General features: G+C 40.9%; 1 protein-coding gene across 7 annotated transcripts in view; it reads left to right on the plus strand.

Moving 5' to 3' along the window:
• Positions 1-2,827: 2,827 nt before the first annotated feature.
• The window catches only part of LOC131248200 (COP9 signalosome complex subunit 7-like), a 34,210-nt gene continuing 16,573 nt past the window's right edge, over positions 2,828-20,464 (plus strand). For 2 of the 7 annotated variants that reach the window (XM_058248333.1, XM_058248332.1), the window contains exons 1-2: positions 2,834-3,334; positions 18,235-18,310. In XM_058248333.1, the coding sequence (XP_058104316.1) occupies positions 3,176-3,334; positions 18,235-18,310 (235 nt within the window). In that variant the 5' untranslated portion in view covers positions 2,834-3,175. Of the gene's footprint in view, positions 3,335-18,234; positions 18,311-20,464 lie in introns of all 7 variants that reach the window. The other 5 variants (XM_058248334.1, XM_058248335.1, XM_058248331.1 and 2 more) reach the window with 5 other exon arrangements.

Raw genomic sequence — 20,464 nt, forward strand, 5'->3', positions numbered from 1 at the left:
ATAGCTGGTGTGTGGTACACCAGCCAATCCGCTTCCAACCTTCAGAGCTCAGGCAGGTCACATCATAGGTGGTCCTTTTGTATGTAAAGGGTTCTTACCTGATTGTACGTATACAACATAGTAACACCAAGTAGGGCCCAACCCAAGTTCGGGTCGAGCTGCCCTGCCATGGTCGTTGGTTGGTTCAGGTTTTGAAAATGCCAACTTATTTGAGTTTTGTTTGGGCTTGGGCCAGGCAAATTCGGGTGGGTTGAGAATAATCACATCCATTTAGGTAAAAGTTGAGCACGGTTGGGATTTGGGTTGGGTCCTCTTGTGGTCAGGTTGGGGCTAAGGTTAACCTATGCATAGCTAGGGTGCGAATGTATTAGGATGACCAGATGGACCATTGGACCCGATCTGATTAAATAATGGATCTGGGCCTGGTTGTAAAAGTTTTACTTGGACTGCAAATGTTTTGGGTTTAGATGTAGTCCGAAACCTACTCGATTTGGGTTATATTAAAGTAGGTTTAATTTCATGGGTGACCTATGACCGCTTTTTGAAAATGCTGTGGTCCACTTGAATTTTATATATACATGATGTGAATGGTCTAAAGTGGCCAAACATACGTAGGGGGTGGATGTTATAAAGTTCTCACAATCGCCCCTTTGTTGCATGGTCCCTTGGGTATGCTGATGTAAGAGAAGCAGTAGTCTACTCTCATCCATGAATTAAAAAGATAAATATAGCCCACAGCTGAAGGGACGTGGATTGCGTCCTACCCCCTCCCCACATGACAGACGCTTTTGTGGGCTGGCCTACTGTGAATCTGTGATGTATCTGTTTATTCACACTGTCCATCTTCTCTGAAATCGTTTTAAGGTATGTACACAAATGTGAGGCAAATCCAACAAAGAGGCAGATCAAACACTCAAGTAAACCACACTAAATAGTAATCTTGAGTTGCTTTAAATGCAAGTCGTATTTGTGGTGCGGTCCACTTGAGCATTGGATTTGCTCACCTTTGTGCACATACCTTAAAATGATCCAAGATGAACAGTGTGGATAAACAGATACATTACGGTGGACCCACCCACAAAACTGCCCGTTCGTGGCCAGAGAGTGGATGGGGTAGCTAAAATGGCAGCTACAAAAAATGTTTTCTTGTTAATGTCCTTTCCCGGTCAATAAGAGGCCAAAAATGTTCACAAGCTCTTGACATTTTTGGCCTGATACGTAACTCAAGTGGGCCACATTAAAGGGAGCAACAGGGGACAATGCCAAAGGTGACACCCACCATAAAAACTTTTGGACGGGATGCATGGTTTATTATGTTTTGCAAATGCCATCAACCTGGCCGTCATGTGTGACCCACTAAGATGAAGGGACACAATTCGTTGAACCATTCCAAAACTTAGGTTGGTCCTTGGATATCATTTGATTTAAATACTAGGGCCCTGTTTGGCAGCCACTTCTGAAAAAAAATAAAAAATTCTAAGCAAATGTTTCTAGATATTAAAATTCAAAAACCTAGTTATAGAAATCTAAGTTTATGGGCAATTGTTGTTTGGATGACATTTTCTACTTCATATGTTTTTGGTTGTTAAATTTTGAAAATTACCGTATAAAATAATGCAACATGAGTTATTTACATGAAATATCCTTATAACATCTCATGTTTTTCCCTCAACTCTCAGTCACGAAAACTAGCAAGGAAGGGTGGACTGCATTTCAAAGATATTTCAAATAAACAATTGTACTATTTTATAATCAATGTAGATTGTTCATTTTCCTAGTCATTGATGGGATGATTGAAGTATCCAATTAAGTGTAATCTTCAACCTGTGATGGACAATCAAATAACTAATGGGATCTTCTTTGGTCAAATAAATATCGGCCACCCATTTCTCATTCATTAATTAGGTTGTTAGGATTACTCATTCCAAAGAGTTTTTAGAGGGATAGTCAATCAAAGTTGAGCTCCATATAATGGATAGCTTAGAAGCCAGATTTAAAATCGTGAGACAAAATAAACCCATATCCTTAAAACCAAGGATCAATATTCCATACTAAATGAAAAGATTTAAAAAAAGAGGAGAAAATGAGAGAGAATTTTCATCTCAGGCGACAAAGATGGTGATCAGGAGCAGCTTTTTTTTTTTTTTTTCCCTGAGCTTGCATATAGGTTTTTACTGAATTGGTCCTAGTACAAAGAACATATCCCAAACATTATTTATGAGAAACCTCAATTGTAATTTCCAGGCCAACCAAAACCTAACTCTTGAGATTAATGGAGTGGATGGTCCCTTATGCCTTGACCAAGAAGGGAACGGTGTTCATAGAATGCTTACCATTAAAATTTTCTTAGAATGCCACCGTTAAAATTTTCATAGGATCCATTATAATGTTTGTTGACCAGCCAACCAGTGGATAAGGTCACACAAAACTTTTGTATTCATGGAAGGTTTTTAATGGTATCAGCTTGATGAAAAACTTTTGTATTCATGGAAGGTTTTTAATGGTCAAGAAACACTGTTTCTGTGGTGTGGTCCACCTGAAATTTGTATCTGCTTCATTTCTGGGGCAACGCTGTAAAATAAAATGGCAAAGCAAATGTACAGCGTGGATACACAACGCATACATAGAGGTGGGCCCTACACTCAGGGTTCCACCCACAGCGCTGGTTCCGGGGCGAAGCCAAGTCGCGCTCCATGATAACGGTCTTCTCCTCTGCCACATAAGCTGGGATGCCACTCCATGGAGCTTTTGTGATGGTCTCGACTCATAAACTAACGATGGGTTCCACAATATGGACGGTCCAAAATCATTAATCAAGCGTGATTATGGGACCATATCTTTCTTATACTATTGGTAACACGTGGACGGTTAAACCGTCGGAACACGTGGCCATCATGCTAGTGATCCTGACTCCTCAGCCGCGACGGAGGCCAAACGAGCTCCTCCTGTCGGGGCAAAAGTCTTTCTGGAGAGGGGAGCCGTCGCCCGAACCTACGTTAACCTCAACGCAATTCCTCACCGGCTCAAGCTAGCAAAACCCAGTTTCGTTCGACCGACCCCTGCAAGATCTTTATAAACAAACCCAAAGCAGGCAAATCGGTCCCACGGACACGAAAAAGCACGTCCTCATGTATTGAGAGGAAGGGAGTTGTCTTGTTGCTTCTTCAAGAGCCGAATGGATATCGAGCAGAAACAGGCGGACCTGATCGAGCATTTCGTCAAACAGGTGAAGAGTCCCAGTGGCGCTCCTGTTTCTAAAGCTATCGTCGACGCCACATCGCATCCTTTGCTTTTCACATTCTCTGAGATTCTTTCCCTTACTAACGTTGCTGAGGTTGGTTTCTCCTCCTCTCTCTTTCTATATCCATTTTCTGTGTAATCTATAAGGCCGGTCCCTTTACAAGTCTATGTAGAAATAGCTTTTTCTACAAGTTTTTCATCTGCTCCCTGCTTCTGCACTATTTACTTTGGGGTCGTTTGGACGGTGGTAAATGATTTTAAGTTGTAAATGATTTACAGCCTGTCTGTTTCGCTTTAAGTTGTAAATCATTTATTACAGTGTTTGGATAGCCTGTTTGGATTCGCATATTAAGACGTATTGTATGGTATTAGGGGTCCTGATTTGACATTTACTATGTTTGGATTGGAATTAGAGGGGGTTTCAAATCCCCATGGTTGTTTGGCAGCATAAAGCAACTGGGGATTGCCAATCCAGGGGGTTTCCAATCCCCTCTTTGAGGGGGTTTGTAATCCAAGGTGAGAGCTTGGATTACACCTAAAATCATTTGAATAGTTGCAGGTATAAATGTATGTCACTGTACACTATCATTCTACTGGGCACATGGCCCACTAACGATGATCAGCACCGTCCAAACATTGTTCATGTAGATCAGCACCGTCCAAATATTGTCCAGCACCGTCCAAACATTGTCCATATCAATCAACGATTAAAAATCATTGGTTAGTCACTCAGACATGATCTTGTGCTTGCGGTCCATCTGAGACTTGGAATTTCATCACTTTTAGGCAAAACATATATTTTAGCGGGCTTATCACAACCATAGTGTCAAAAATTATATATCTCACTAATTGAGGATATTAAAGTTGATTTAGTAATTAAATTCAAACCCCCGTGAATATACCATGTATAGGTATTTTTGAATTAAAGTTGATTCACACTCAAGGGTACCAAACACACCGAGAGGATTGCCAATCCAGGGGTTTCCAATCCTGGGGGTTGCGAATCCGGGGGGTTCCAAATCGATTCGCATATTAAGACGTATTGTATGGTATTAGGGGTCCTGATTTGACATTTACTATGTTTGGATTGGAATTGAAATGCCTGGAATTCCAGGCGCGCGAATACATTCAAAATCCAAAACTTTGAATCGGCGGTGGAGCGCTGTCAGACGGCGCTGTTGCCGTCAATACTCTCTCTTCAATGTACTGCATTCGTGTAAGAGAGGATTCCGAGAAAAGAGGTTCCGTACACAACCTTGCATCATGACAACTGTCAACACACCCCTTCTTAGATCTCCCAAGAGGTCCTCACCTGCTTTCAAAGCCCTCATCCTCACCATCACAGCCCTAGCATCTTTTGTGGCCCACCAACTGACCATCACAAACCACTTTCAAATATGTGATCAGGCCCACTAGCCATCTTCATGCCGGGCCATTGATAATGGCCAGGGAAATGGCATTGTCATGTTTTCCTCGACCGGCACTGCATTCTCAGAAATGTTCTTCAGTCTTTTCTTCGGATTCGCATCTTCTATGAATTCCAACTCATCAGATTCTGGTGTGGGAGCGAGAATGGATGAGATCTCAGGGGTTTTGGCCTCACGTTCCCACCCAAAATCAGAGCAATCAAAGAATTACTCCCTTGATCTGAGTTGAAACAAAGGCGCCCACCATCAGAAGGCATGACAGAATTGAATTCCACTGGATTTCCATTTGCGGGGAAGGAACCCAAACACCCAGATGGCTTAACAGACGACTCCTCGCTCATAAACCCAAGATTATTGTAGAACTCATGATCTGAGTTGTTGATGAAATTGAAGGATTGATTGGGCGTGGCTTTCTCAGACTTTAGAGCTTTCTGAGAACTCGGTTTCACAGGGCGTTTCGGAGTGACTGTGGATGGTTCTTCAGGGAAATTCACCTTGGCTTTCTTGCCTCGGATCCTCCGAGCCTCGGCATCATAAGCTCTTGCAGCTTCTTGGCAGTATTGAAGGTCCCAAGCCATACCCGAACTCCTTTTCTTGGGTCTCTGATCTCGGCAGCCCATTTTCCCCATGGACGCTGTCGGATTCCTCTGAACAGGTTCTTTCTCTTCCTTTTCACAGATTTCTCCACAGGGAACATATAAAGAGAAGGTCGATGTGGGGAAGAAGAAGAAGAACATAATGCTAGTAGGGGATGGCATGGATTCCACTATCATTACCGGAAGCCTTAACTTCATTGACGGAACAATCACCTTCACAACAGTACAATACGCAGGCCTAATACGTTGTATCCAAACATTGAATAGTACAAGAAATTGTTTACTTGCCCAGACAATACGTCCTATCCAAACATTGAATAATGACATGCTGATTAGGATGTATTCTGAAAATCTTTCAAAGTATACATGAACAGTACCCGAATACAATACAATACACTCTAATACGCGAATCCAAACAGGCCCTAATTGTGTATTCACACCTGAGATAGTTTAGAGAAGTGATTCATTAAAAAGACATTCAAATGACATTAAGAGTGGATTTTAAAGTGGATCATTGGGTTAAGCCCCTCTCACTAAAGCTTAGGGTTGATCCTCACATAAAACCAAGTAGTAGGTGAGCCATAGAAGTGGGCCCACGAATTCAAATGCTCCTTTATAAGGTTAAACAACTAAATATAACCATAAAAGTACCGAAATAAGAAGATTAAAAACATGTTGGATTTTAAAGTGGATCATTGGGTTAAGCCCCTCTCACTAAAGCTTAGGGTTGATCCTCAGGCTTCTTGCTAGTAAATGATTTACAAGCATTTTAGAGCATATCATTTACAACTTGCCTCATTGTCCAAACGACCCCTTTGTGGGGCCTGTTGTCTAATGTCTTAAATATATCTGTAATAGGGCGAGATGAAACACCCCCGATAACACCCGGAAGATACAAAAAATCCAAAACTTAAGATATCGTACGATATTATCGTCGATATCGTGCGATATATCGTCGATATCGTACGATACATTGTCGACATCGCCGATACAACCCACCCCGATTTAGATATCGCGGTATTTTCGCCTCCATTATTGTCGGAAATTGACAAACAGAGTCACGGACACTCACGGGTGTGTTTGCAGGGGACTCACCGGTCCCACAGTAGCCAACAACCCACAGGCCACAACGATAAAAAAGCCGATGCTGTAGGTTGTGGAGAATAAAAAAATTTAGAATTAGAAAAAGAGAGAGAGAAAGAGAGAGAGAGAGAGAGAGCGGTAGCCGTAGGCTGTAGCGATGATCGGAGGTGGGCCATTCGGCAGGTAAGTAGCCTTCTTCCTCTTTCTTGAATTTTTCTTGATATTTTCTTCAATTTCTCGGTTCCTTCGCTGATTGGAGCATGCCTGTGCGGATTTCTCGGCGATTCGGCGAGAAATCAGGCCGGATTTGAGGAAACGGAAGAGAAATCCTCTCCGGAACCCTCGCCGCGTGAAGGAGAGGGAAGGCTCTCGCGACGGACGGGGAAAATGAAGGAGACGTGCGGGACGGGTGAAACAGGGATCGGTGCATCCCGTGGTTTACTGAGCACGTTCTTATCGTACTCAGTAAACTCAGTTGGGCCCACCTGTAAAGTATGTGGTCTATCCACGCCGTCCATCTGTTTTCCCATTTAAATTTAGGGGTTTATCCCAAAACTTAGAGAGGGGCAGTGGATCATACCACATGAAACAGTGGAGGTGTTTTAACGGTGGATGTTCAATTCAACTGTTTTGTAATTTGTGGCCCATTTAAACATTATATATGGTTTATTTTTGGGATAAAGCCCTGAAATTATCTAGTAAAATGGATGGACGGAGCCGATAATATACATAAATCGTGGTGGACCTCAAGAAATTTTTAATGGTGAACGTCACTCTCTCCACTGTTTTCTGTGGTGGGGTCCACTCGAGCGCTGGATCTGACTTATTTTTTGGCTCACGCCCTAAAATGATCTGTTGAAATGGATGGACGGTGTGGATAGCAAAAATACATCATGGTGGGACCCACGTAACTTGGTGGCGTCACTTGAAATCGGATTGCGTACTGAGTTACTCAGTACGCTTTTATCGTACTGAGTAAACTCAGTTGGTGGGACCCACTGTTAATGTATATGGTTAATCCACACCGTCCATCCATTTTTACTGATAATTTTAGGGGTTAATACCAAAATTGAAGTGAATCCAAAGCTCAAGGGGACCATTACAAGGGAAACAGTGTGGAATAATGATTTCCACCGTTGAAATCTTCCTAGGGTCCAAATTAATTTTCATTTGTCATACAACCTGTTCATTAGATCTCAAAGACATGGATGAAGAGAAAACACAAACATCAGCTTCATCCAAAACTTCTTTGGCCTCCAAAAAATTTCCAATGGTAGAGGTTCAATCAAACTGTTTCCTGTAATGTGGTCCACTTGAGATTTTAATTTGCTTCATTTTTGTGCTCTAGCTCTAAAATTATCTGCTAATATGAATTAACGGAGTGGATAAATTAAATAAATAACAGTGGACCCCACACAGTTTACTCAGTACGCTAAGGGTATTGAGTTACTCAGTACCTAATCCTTCGGACGCGGATTTCCTGCGAAAGGGCGCTGGAAAACTGGGTGGGGCCCAACGTGATGTTTTTAACAAATCCACCCCGTACATCAGTTTTCTGAGCTCATTTTAGTACTAAAGACCAAAAATGAGAAGGATCCAAAACTCAAGTGGGCCGCACTAGAGTAAAAGGTGGGTAGGAAAATTCCTACCATTGAAAACTTTCTGGAGTAGTTTGTGATGTTTAAATGATTATGTAGACCGTTAAAAACGTCAATACTACTTGGATGAACTTAAAACACAAATATTAGCCTGATTCAAAACTTCTGTGGCCCACAAATATTTCAACTGTGTACCTTCAATAATCACATTTTAGGTCCACTTGAGTATTGGATACGGTTCATTTTTGGCCTATCATCCTAAAAATATCTCGGAAAATGGATGGCCGGGGTGGATTTCTCAAAAACATCACGTTGGGCCCCACCCAGGTTTCCAGAGGCTTTCGCAGGAAATCCGCGTCCATCCGGTTCCGCGCAGGACGGGAACGGATTGGCTACTCCCCTTGACACCAGCCCCGTGGCTGGTGTTCGGTGGTATGTGGGCCCCACCATGATGTATGTGTTTCATCCATTCCGTTCATACATTTTAAAAGATCATTTTAGCCCTTCATGCTAAAAATAAGAGTGATATAAATCTTAGTGGACCACACCACATGAAAACAATAGTGATTGGATATCCAACATTTAAATCCTCCTAAGGCCCAATGTCTGTTTATCCGAAATCCAATCATTGATTAGGTCATAAAGACCCGGATGAAGAGAAAAACAAAGATCACGATCCAATACTTTTAATGCCCCAAAAGGTTTTTAATGGTCAAAATTCATTCAACACTTTTACGGTGGTGTGGTCCAATTGAGGTTTGGATATACTTAATTTTTGGCTAAAGAACTAAAATTATCGGGTAAAATGGATGGACGGAGTGTATAAAATACCTAAATCACAGTGGGCTCCAAGAGTTTACTCAGTACTAACTCTGTATAGCTGGTGCAGGTACGTGTGGGGTGAAGAGGAGCACCGATGCTCCTCGAGCTCCGGTGTGCGAGCGGTTCAAAGGAGATCAAAGTTACATTCATTTATTTATCAGGGCCCACTGTGGATTGCTTTGGTTAGGCAATCCTAACCATTGCATGTATGGCTTAGTCAAAGGATGGCTACCAAAAAGTGATGGGGATGGGTACCATCTTGCCTGATTGACGCTCAGGATAGGCAGGGGCTCTGAGGGCCCCACCATGATGTATGGGTTTTATCCACACCGTTCATCCATTTTGTCGTATCAAAATAGGCAGATCCAAGGCTCAAGTGGACCACACTAATGGAAGAAACGGTGATGATGAAGCAAGCGGTGGAAACCAGATTAGGGAAAACCATATTAGATTTCGAGCATCCATAGGTGGTGAAATTCCAATAGCGTGAGTGTGTGGGGTTGTGTCTGTGCGTGTGTTAAAAAAAAGAAAAAAGCAAAAAAAAAAAAGCTCTAAGGCTCCCAATAAGCTTTTAACGGTGTGCGTTCAAACACCACGGTGTGGTCCACTTCATCGTGGGATCTGCCTTGTTTTGGGCTTATACACTGAAAATGATATGGAAAAATGGATGGACAGTGTGGATAAAATCCATACATCAAGGTGGCCCCACAGAGGCCCTGCTTGTGCTGAGCTTTTGAGATACGTGGGGTAGTACCCAATCTACGTCCACAAGATATAAGACCAAATAAAAAATGAATTAGATCATCGGTTTGGTATGATTTTCACTGGGTAGTCTAGCAAATATGTTCTAGACTTGATGGACGGTTCAGATTGATTGATGAAACTGTCAAAATGCCCCACTTCAACTAGAGGCACGCTAGGTTATTTTGCCATGAGCCCAGCGCAACATTTCTAAACACAGTAATAAAAAGATAACGTGAACGCATGGCCAAGATAAAAAAGAAAACAAGTTTTTCCCATCTATTTTGAAAAAAATGCTCCAGCGCCTTCAGAGTACTGTAAGTTATAGTACTTCTAGTTGCACCATGATACTTGAATAGTCCAATCTATTGATCTGTACCGTCCATTAGATGCACAATACATGTCATGGAGAACCATGTAAAAATCACACCAATCGGGCAAATCTAAGCGTCCAATGCCATGTACATGTGGATGGTGCTCTATGGACTATTCCTTAAAATAATCTAACAAAATGGATGAGTGTCATGGATATACAGCACATGCCCCAAGGTGGGCCCTAACAAGTACTAATATAATATTATTTTACAGATAAAATATGTCGGGAGGAAGAGGAGGTAGGCAACCTGATATAGGGTGGACGTACGGTCGGCCCATTCCCGATAATCGATTCGGGAGTATATGTAATTTGTGTGGTCATGTATCGAGGAGTGGTGGGGTAACCCGCTTAAAGGAGCATTTAGCGGGAGGGTATCGCAATGTTGTGGATTACCCGAAGTGCCCACAGGATGTGCGAGAACAGATGATGACCATATTGAAAAAAAAAATGTGAAGACAAAAGATGAGCGACATGCACGGGAGAGGGAGATTAGGGAGGAGTTGGGGAGGCTACCATATGCAGGTGAGGATGATGTAGTGGATCTCGATAATGATGATGATCCCGAATACAGACGTGCAATTCAAGAGTCCATACGGGATCAGTGGGAGAGGGATCAGGATAGGAGGTGGGACACAAGTAGGCCTAGATTTGAGGGGTCTATCCATGAGCGTGGTGGGGGGAGTGGAGCAGGGGAGAGTGTTAGGGGTGGATCAGGGGAGGGTAGTAGGCGGGGAGGAATATGGGGCATGGGCAGGAGTAGTAGCATGCGGGTACCGGATCTACCTTCAGATCCGAGGATGTACAAAGAGGCAGGAGGGACACAAAAGAAAATAAAGGAGATGTTTAGTGGAGGGGATGTGAGGAAAAAAGTTGAAAAATTTATAGCAAAATTTTTTATATACGATCAAATCCCCGCAAATGCCGCAGCAAGCCCGCACTTTAAAAATATGATAAGTGAAGTGCAGCGTGGGGGTGAGGGTGTGCAGCCTCCCACACCCGCCCAGATCATGGGGAAATACTTGGATGATGAACATGCAGAAATGAAGACATACGTTGATTCGTATCGGCAATCATGGGAGATGTACAACTGCACCATGTGTGACGGTTGGACCGGATCGACGAAGATGTCGATTATAAATTTTATGGTCTATTCCAGGGGACGGGCGGTGTTCCTAAAGAGTATAGATGCGAGTAGTAAGATCAAGGATTTTAACTACATTTACAAACTAATGCACAACGTCATGCAAGATGTTGGGAGGAGAAATATTGTGCAGTTTGTTACGGATAATGGGAGTGCATTTGTTAAGGCGGGGAAGGATATTCAGAGCAAGTATCATATGTATTGGACCCCCTGCGCAGCCCATTGCATCGATCTCATGCTGGAGGCGATCGGGGATAGGCCATCGGTGAAGACTGTAATTACTGATGCACGGCTTATCACAAACTTTGTATACAACCACAGCTGGTTATTAGCCGCAATGCGCGAGAGGTGTGGTGGGGATATAGTGCGCCCCGGAGCGACGCGGTTCGCCACAAATTATATTGCCTTAAGTAGCCTTCTCAAACACAAACAAGGGTTACAAGAGCTTTTCGCCTCTCATGATTATGTAGAATGGAAAAAGAGGTTGACAAAAGTAACCTATAGAATTGAAGAGTTGGTGCTGGGAAATTCATTTTGGGATAAAGTGCGTGGTGTTGTGGGTATTATAGAGCCTATTTATGTGGTGTTGAGGATGGTGGATAATGAGACAAATCCGTCGATGGGGTCGTTGTATCCGTCTATACAGCTGATGAAAGAGGCTATTATGGTTAAAGCTCCCAATGCATATAAGTGGGTGCATGCAATAATAGACGATCGTTGGGAAATGACGCTTTCTCACCCACTACATCAGGCCGGTAAGTACCTATATGGATTTTTTTTTTCCATATGCAATAATAAATGAGGGTTGTATTGATGTGTATATGTTGGTTTTCAGCATATTTCCTAAATCCCAAATACCACCATAGCCGGAACCTCTTCATTAAAAAGGGCTGTGCATGAGGTGTACGATCACTTATTCCCCGACTGTCCAGGGAAAGGCACATTTGGTAGTGATGTAAATATGTTCCGCACTTACATTCTCCTTATCTTCATCTCAATCATTAAACACTTATTCTAATTGCTATACACCATCAACAGATTGTTAAATTCCGCGATGCAGTTGGGATGTTTGGGTGTCACCCTGCAGTGAAGTCAAGGAACGCCATGATGCCATGTGAGTCACTGTAGTAAACTTAACTTTTATATTATTTTGGAAAATCTAGGATAATGAAAGAATCTTATGATATGCAGGCGAATGGTGGTCCATGTATGGGACTGACTGTGAGGTTTTACAACGACTGGCTGTCCGTGTGCTTGCACAGACGGTGTCCTCGTCACCCTGTGAAAGGAATTGGAGTACATTCTCCCTCATACATACAAATAAACGTAATAGAATAGGGTATGAGAGGCTTCAGAAGCTAGTGTATTGTCACTACAATATGAAGTTACGAGAGAGGTTGCTCCGCTCGGAAAGAAGAAGAAAAGCACAGGAAGACCCACTAGACCTGATGACGGTCGGACAGCATGCATATGCTGAGGATGCGGAGGATGACCTAGTTTACCAGTGGGTTAGGTCGGATGACTTAGATACCTCGGATGGGCGACCAGAGCCACATATTGCGGCAGAAGCAGAGACACAAGGGATTAATGTTGACAAACATGTGGAGCAGCAGAGGTCTCCTGATGAAGCATTCGACCCATTAACGAGGAGTCCGGAGGGCAGCCCGCGGCAGTCACTATCACGCGGGACACGTGGCGGGGAAACATTATCTGACACCGAGACTGAGTCAGAGAGTGATGCAGGAAATGAGTCCGGTGATGATGATGGCGGCGATAAGGGTGACGATGACTCTGATGACAGTAAGGATGATGATGATGATGGTGGTGGTGGCAACGGGGATGGTGGCGACACGGGTGGGAGTCAGGATAAGAGGCCTCTTAGCCCTTTTACCGGGGAGGAGAATTTCGATCATTCCACGCAGGACCCTGACCACGGTTCTCGTCCAGGAGAACCACGACCTCGTCTTGTTTACAATAAAACATACACGCGTCAAAAGCTACTGCAGAAAAAGAAGACTCATAAACTTTCAGATTTTGAGGAGGAGCTGCTAGCAAAATGTATGAGGGACACAAGCGTTCGTGGCAAGCGAGGTGGCTCTAGATTTGGATCACGGACGAGGGAGGGGAGCTCGAGTTACAGGCCACAACATGAATCTGGATCACAAACACTGGAGAGTAGCTCGAGTTCTGTGCCACAGTATGGGCATGGATATGGACCTAGTGGATATGCGACGAGTGACTCCAGCAGTTACGGCACATCATTTTTCAACCCTGGTCAGGAGTTCACTTCTACATATGGGCAAGGATATGAGCAGCAGTATGGATATGGCCAACAATATGGATACCAAGGAGCTTCATATGTGCCCTTCCCAGATCCATATCAGTTACAGACTGTGACGATTACACAGTACCCACAAATGGGCGTATTGATTCAGTTTGGAGAGGATGAGTACCAGCGTTATGTAAGGGAGTATCTTAACTGGTACCACTCTACTATGACTTGGGCACAATATTGTCGAATTGTGGAGCAGCAGTACTATGCCCAGCCTCGTCGAGATGGAGATGATGATTACGAGCCACCACGCAACTCTATGTGGGTCTAGACCACAACTAGTCCCCATCATTGATATGTATATTTATCAAATTTTACTTCTTCAGTTCTTATTTTGCTTTTCAATGAATTGGTTGTGTTTTTATACATGACTATGATATATTTATAAATATCATTCATTCAATTTAAATATAGTTGCATTAGTTCAGTTAAACACCGCATAACTTAGGACCCTATACAAAGGAAATTTATTATGTGCATCTTTTTTTTGAGATGTTATGATTTAAAAGTGTGTATTAAGGGCCTTTTTAACAATCCCCAAAGTTCCATTAAAAAATTCAACCATTTTCCCAATGTTTCCCCATGTTTCCCAAAAAGTGCGATAAACTATGCGATACAAACGATATATCCCGTGCGATAACCGATACGTATCTGTATCCCAAGGGTGCAATACATTGTGCGTTACAACTTGCCTCATTGTCCAAACGACCCCTTTGTGGGGCCTGTTGTCTAATGTCTTAAATATATCTGTAATAGAGTTTGTCGATGCCATCGACATACCACTCGATTCCATCAACAGATGCTCGATCCCATCGAGAAAATTTGAAAAATTCTTGTTGATTGCTGGACAGTTTGGAGATTGCTACTCGATGGCATTAGGGGTTCTTCGATGTCATCGACTGATCCTCGATGACTGCCGATGCCATCGAAGGTCCCATCGTAGGCACGCACAGAATTGTTTAAGTGCATAATTTGTTTCCTATTTCAGTTGTGGTAGTATATATACTGAGCGTAATCGAAATTAGGGTATGAATTAGGATTCTATAATCGTGCTTAAGGATTTGAGAGGAATTTTGAAGGGAAAAGGCTTGGGCTTTTCTTCTTGAGGCTTTGATTTGTAAGATTTCATCTCTTGTATCTTCATTTTTCATAGTGCATTATCGTTTTGTGCCGTGGTTTTTTCTCGAAAGGATTTTTCCACATAAATTCGGATTGCCTTCTTGTTGGATTTGTTTGTGTAATTGTGATTATCTTGTTTGATTCTTCTCTGTGTGCTTCTGCGAGTCCCAACAAGGCCCACCGTGTTATTTGTGTGCCATCTAACGCTACGTTAACTGAACCCCACCATGATTATGGGATTCTCCAAAAATCAAGTGTATACAATCGTTAGATGAGCCGCACCATAGAAAACAATCGACCACCACCCAATAATTTCCAAACTCATGTGGTGCCGCACATGATGGTTGGATTGGCCTGATTTTTTGTGATGTCCAACTTTCATGTTGATGTGACCCTAACGGACACATTAGATGGGTCACACACCATGGTGAGCCCACACGTAGCCCTTACTGAATAAGCTTATTCTAGAAGGACTTGTAGAGGTACCGGCATGGTAATCTATATATGCCCCTTCTTTTTCCTTGTGTCTTGGGCATTGCATCACTATTATTTTATTTTTTGGGTGTGTTGTAGAGAAGGGATGGTATATAATATAGTACTCGTCCTGCCTCTTTCACATTATCTGTGGATTTTTAATTCTGACAAGTGGGGCCTAGGATTAGGAGGCCGTTGGTCTGTTCCATATCACCATTGATGGACCTTTTTTTCATAAGTTTCCTAGATTGGAGGATCCCAGCAACTTATCATGGTAATTCTTTTTTCAGTTGAATGTTTGATACTGTAACTTGAGAAGGACATCAAATTAGAAGCAAAGATTCAAATACATACCCATATCGGCAATTGATCCTCACTCTAGATGCCACAATTGAGACCCTACATCTCCATGAATCACTGGCAATGATAAAGAAACAGAAAATAAAAGATAATTATGTTGAATCACTCTACGCAAACACAACAATAGTGTACCATAGGGTCTCCTAAGGCATCACAACAACAGAAACTTGAAACCATCCATGAATGATGAACCAAAGAGAATTAATTCAATTGCTAGGGAACTGAATGATGCACAGCCCTGTTGGATGTGGAATCCACGACTTGCGTGGCAAGGTTCCCATAAGGAGCCATTCATGACGTGGACACACCTTTTTGGAAGCAACTCTTCTTTTTGTAAGTCTCCTACTTTTTCTCTGTCTCACTACAAGTGGGCTTCTGGGACCATTAGAAACTCTAAGAACCATCTCTCTGAGATCGGAAGTGAAACATAAAAAAGGAAGAAAAAAAATGAGGTAGTAAGAGGAAAAGAAGTGGCCTACTTTCTATTTGTCTCATTCGTTGATCAAGGCCATTTTCCCTCCATTGCAATTTAAACCATTCCATTTGAGGGGGTGGAAGTGGTCTTTCTTTTCAGTAGTGGTTGGATTGTGGATCATTGAATTGCTCCAACATTTTACCTTTTTAGCATGGTATGGTTCTCAAGTAGTCATTATGGGCACATGCAAATCAAGACCTTTCTGCTCTATGATTCATGTTGCACCCGATGGTGGTGTTAGAACAGGATATCTATGCAACTTTGACAAATGTGGATCAACATCTATCATCGGGAAGAAAAGTAATACTCCTTTTTTCCTTGTATATATATTTATTATTATTATTGTTGACCAAGAAGTACCCAAAATGATCATTTTCGATATCTTGTCTCAATAGCTCGTGAGAGTGGAGACATTAGAAAGGATGTTACTCATAGGATTAGAGTTGAGTATATGGAGTGGAGACGTGCCTCTGGAGTTTTTATGTGATTGCCACATACCAATCAAACTGAAAGGGAGATTTTATAGGATAAGTTATAAGACCATCCCCACCATATAGGAACAACATGTTTGTAGGATGCGTGTAGCTGAAATAAACATGTTGAAATGGATGAGGGGCAAGATGAGGAGGGATAGAATTAGAAATGAAGGCGTTTAAGGGAACTTAAGAGTAGCACTGATCAGTGTTGTGAAAATCCTATGATTTACAATTTACGATTTGAGTCAAATCTTAAGCAAAAACAATTTGAATCCCACATTGAATCCCTTTTTACATGAATTCTACGATTATATGATTTGAATCCTACGTTTTATGATTCACATCCTGATTTATGATTCAAATTAGACTTGTTCTCTTCTATTTTAAGCTTCACTTGGCTTTCAGTTTATGTTTTTAATTGGTGGGGACTTTAAGAATAATTTAGAAAAGGTAAATTATTTTATTTTATTCCTTATAAGAGATTAAATGATATATATTCTCTTCAACATCAAATCATGAATTTTTTTAATTATCATTTCTTACTTCCTAACTGGTCGAAATACCAAATTGATGTACGACTTATTTGGAATGTTTTTATGGATGGTTACAATCAAATTGATGTATGACTTATCTAAAATGTTTTTATGGATGGTTACGTTCATGTTGATTTATATGTATTGTCGAATGATGGTTAAAAATCAAAATATCTTTTTTCGTCGGTCTAAAGAATCAATTACCGCTTTCCCAAGGTGATTCTACATTCAACAAAGGTAGCAAGATCATAAAAATTATTTAAGGATCCTTGTATGTTTTTTAAGGAAAATTTCTTAAAAGACAAAAATAAAGGAAAGATAAGAATCCTTTAACACTATCATGACATAGTATTACTTGGTGCATATTGATGACAAAAGGATGATTGATGAGTTCTTAAATTTTTTCTGATTTATTTATATATATTTTAAGAAAATCATAAAAAATCTTATGATTTACGATATGATATGCAATGCGATACGATTCAACCCTATTAAGATTTGCGATACAATAACGATTTTGACAACATTGGCACCGATAGGTAATAAGATGAAGGAAAGTATACGTAGATGGTTTGGCCATGTGCTAACGGAGACCAAGAATTGCCCGGTTAGGAGTGAGTTGGTTCAGTGCGATGTGATACGATTCATGATGTGATTGATTCAACCCTATTAAGATTTGCAATGCGATAACGATTTTGACAACATTGGCACCAATAGGTAATAAGATGAGGGAAAGTATACGTAGATGGTTTGGCCATGTGCAACAGAGACCAAGAATTGGCCTGTTAGGAGTGAGTTGGTTCAGTTGAAGGCTCTAAAAGGATGAGGGGAAGGCCCAAAAGGACATGGGCAAAGTTGGTACGAAAAGATTTGATGATCTATGGTTTGATTGTGGATATGGTCTTTAATAGTGGACTGGTGGAACAAAATTTGTGTAACCCACCCCAATTAGTTGGGATAAGGCTTTAGATAATAATGATTTTGTTGTATTTTTATTTCCTTTTGAAAATGATTCCCAGGCAAGACGTTTCTGTGGGAGCGTGGTGGGTCCAATGAGGGATGCTGTCTACGTAGGGATCCACTGTTGCATGGGCTTTTTTTTCCTTGGATTTTCCTAGTTCTTCATTAATTTCTTTATTAAAAGTTTCCTTGTCAGATGTAACTGATGTTGGGTGTTGTGTTTTTGTGTGTTTTTTTTTTTTGGGTATCGTGAAAGCTATATGAGGAAACCTCTCCTCTTCCATCAATGCACGCCAATTTACTGCCTGTTCTCTTTGGGCAGTTCATCGCACATTCTCCTTTTACCCTGTTCATTTTAGTTGTACTCATGCTTTATGTGCTTTCTTGGTTGGTCTGGAAATTGATCATATTGAACGCTATAATTTATAGCAATATTTGACCACTTTCTTTTTGACATGTTTTGTTTCTCACTCAAATGCAGCTTCAGGGTACTGAATATTCTGTATTTCTTGACATGCTTCAATTGTTTTCTCGTGGCACATGCAGCGATTACAAGAGTAAGTGTTACACATTTATTTTATACAGGTTTAGACGTCTCATTGCTTCTTTCTTTCTTTCTTCTTCTTCTTTTCTTTTCTTTCTTCCTTTTTTTTTTTTTTTTTTTGGCATAGCCATTTATTTGTGTATATTCCATTCGTTAATTGTCCATATATACATATACATACATACATACATATATACATATACATACAAACATATTTGTCTGTTTTTCAATGGACTAATATAATCTATTTTTCACGAGCTTCTTGCATTGTTGGTTTGTTAGCATTGACCAAGATTCTTTTGTATCTTGTTCTGAATTTGTTGTACAGTACTCCTTTCATTTTTTTTCATTGACAAGCAATTCGCTATGTTTTTAAGATTTCAACACTTCCTTAGGCAAGAGGATCCCATGGTTATTAGAGTTTTAAATAATGTCCAAAACTATGCTGACTTGGGCTAGTTGACTTGGTGTCATTGGAGGAGGAAAATAATCGTTTTGTGAGTCAATCTTTGAAGCTAGACCTAGTTAGAGCAAGTATGACTGAGTCGGAGCAAGGGCGAGTGGTATGACTTTCAGTCTCTGGACACACCGAACATGCTATTTTTAAAAAACCATGATGGTTATAGTGAATTCTTCTAACCCATGACACTCAGAATGGTGATTCATAGTTAGGGGAGCAAAAGTGTGAATACATTGAATCTGATTACAATTATCTCTTAGTTGCAAAGGCGTTTCTTAGGTTTGGCCATACCACGAAAACATTAGGCACAAATTTTTATTATGACAATCAAAATTTTGGTGGGAAAGATCAACAGAGCAATACTGTAATGTCGCTGATATCACACGGTATTTTTGATATCATGGGATATTGACAACAACCCTTTGAAATAAATACATTGTATCATTGATATCTGTGTTAATATTGCCAATATTGTCAATGTATTCCATAATGGCAATGGTGGTTGTAACGGCCACCGCTGTCACCGTTACAATACAGGCTCTAACGGCCCCCATAACAGTTGTCATGCCTTTTTTTTAAAGACCTATTTCTACTCCATAATGGGCTGTAACGGGGCCACTACAGCCGTTAAAGGACCGTTATGGGCTACTACAGGCCAATTTTTTCGTAATGGCCATTACAGCCTATAACGCATAATAGTTGCCACCATTACTATTATATAACTGCTGTTATGTAACCATTTTGGAATACCTTGAATATTATCAATAATATCGATGACACCAATGTACCTAGAAAATTTTTAAAATAAAATAATGTGCAGGAAAAAGCATTTTTCAAAATTTTGAGGGGATCTCTTCTTAGGGGTGTTTTAAGTTAGTGCATTAATGCATTGAATTATCCATTATTTCTTAAAAACTAGTTCATCAAAATCATATTTATTAATTGAATATTTTTGTCCGACGACACATAGTTTGGGGTCCTATCCCTATACAATGGAAACCTATTATGTATATTTGTTTCTTGCAATATTTTAATTCCTAAGTGTGTGATCATGCGTCTTTTAACATCTCGTAAGGTTTTACTGAAAAATTCCTCTTCATGTGCTTATTAGTCTCCCTTAATCACCAAGTCCCAATCCCAATTCCCGGGCCTCCTTCAGCCTTCAACTTGTAAACTATGGCATGATTCATAGCTTCTCTAGATCTTCTCCAATATATTGGTGACTGATGATGTCCCAATCCTTCAAAACTTGTAAGGTACCTGTATTGAACATGCCATTCCTTGGGTATGGGCATGCACTCTGTGCCAAATCTGAATATTTCACATTAAAAACGGACTAGAATTTGTAAAAGATTATGTTAAAATGTATACTTTGCACCAGAAAATAATTGAATATTACAGAAGTGACATAAGTGCTTTGAGAAACTTCTTCTTGCTTTGAAAAACTAGTTTTGACAAATAAATTAACCCTTCTAAAGAGGAAGAGGAAATCTCCTTCCGTCCTACCTATTGTCCCTCGACATTTACCTTCCTATATTTTCCTTGTAGCTTGGGCTAAATCAATGTAAAATGTACGTTGGATCCAATCATTTCTGTCAAATTTCTTTGAAGTGGTGAAACTGTCGATGAAGTCCTTGGCCAGATGCAAATGTATGTTTCTTGGTAGACGTTCCTTTCAATGATTGTTATGTTCAAATCAGAGGTGGT

Source organism: Magnolia sinica, chromosome 6 (genome assembly GCF_029962835.1).
Source record: "Magnolia sinica isolate HGM2019 chromosome 6, MsV1, whole genome shotgun sequence".
NCBI lineage: Eukaryota > Viridiplantae > Streptophyta > Magnoliopsida > Magnoliales > Magnoliaceae > Magnolia > Magnolia sinica.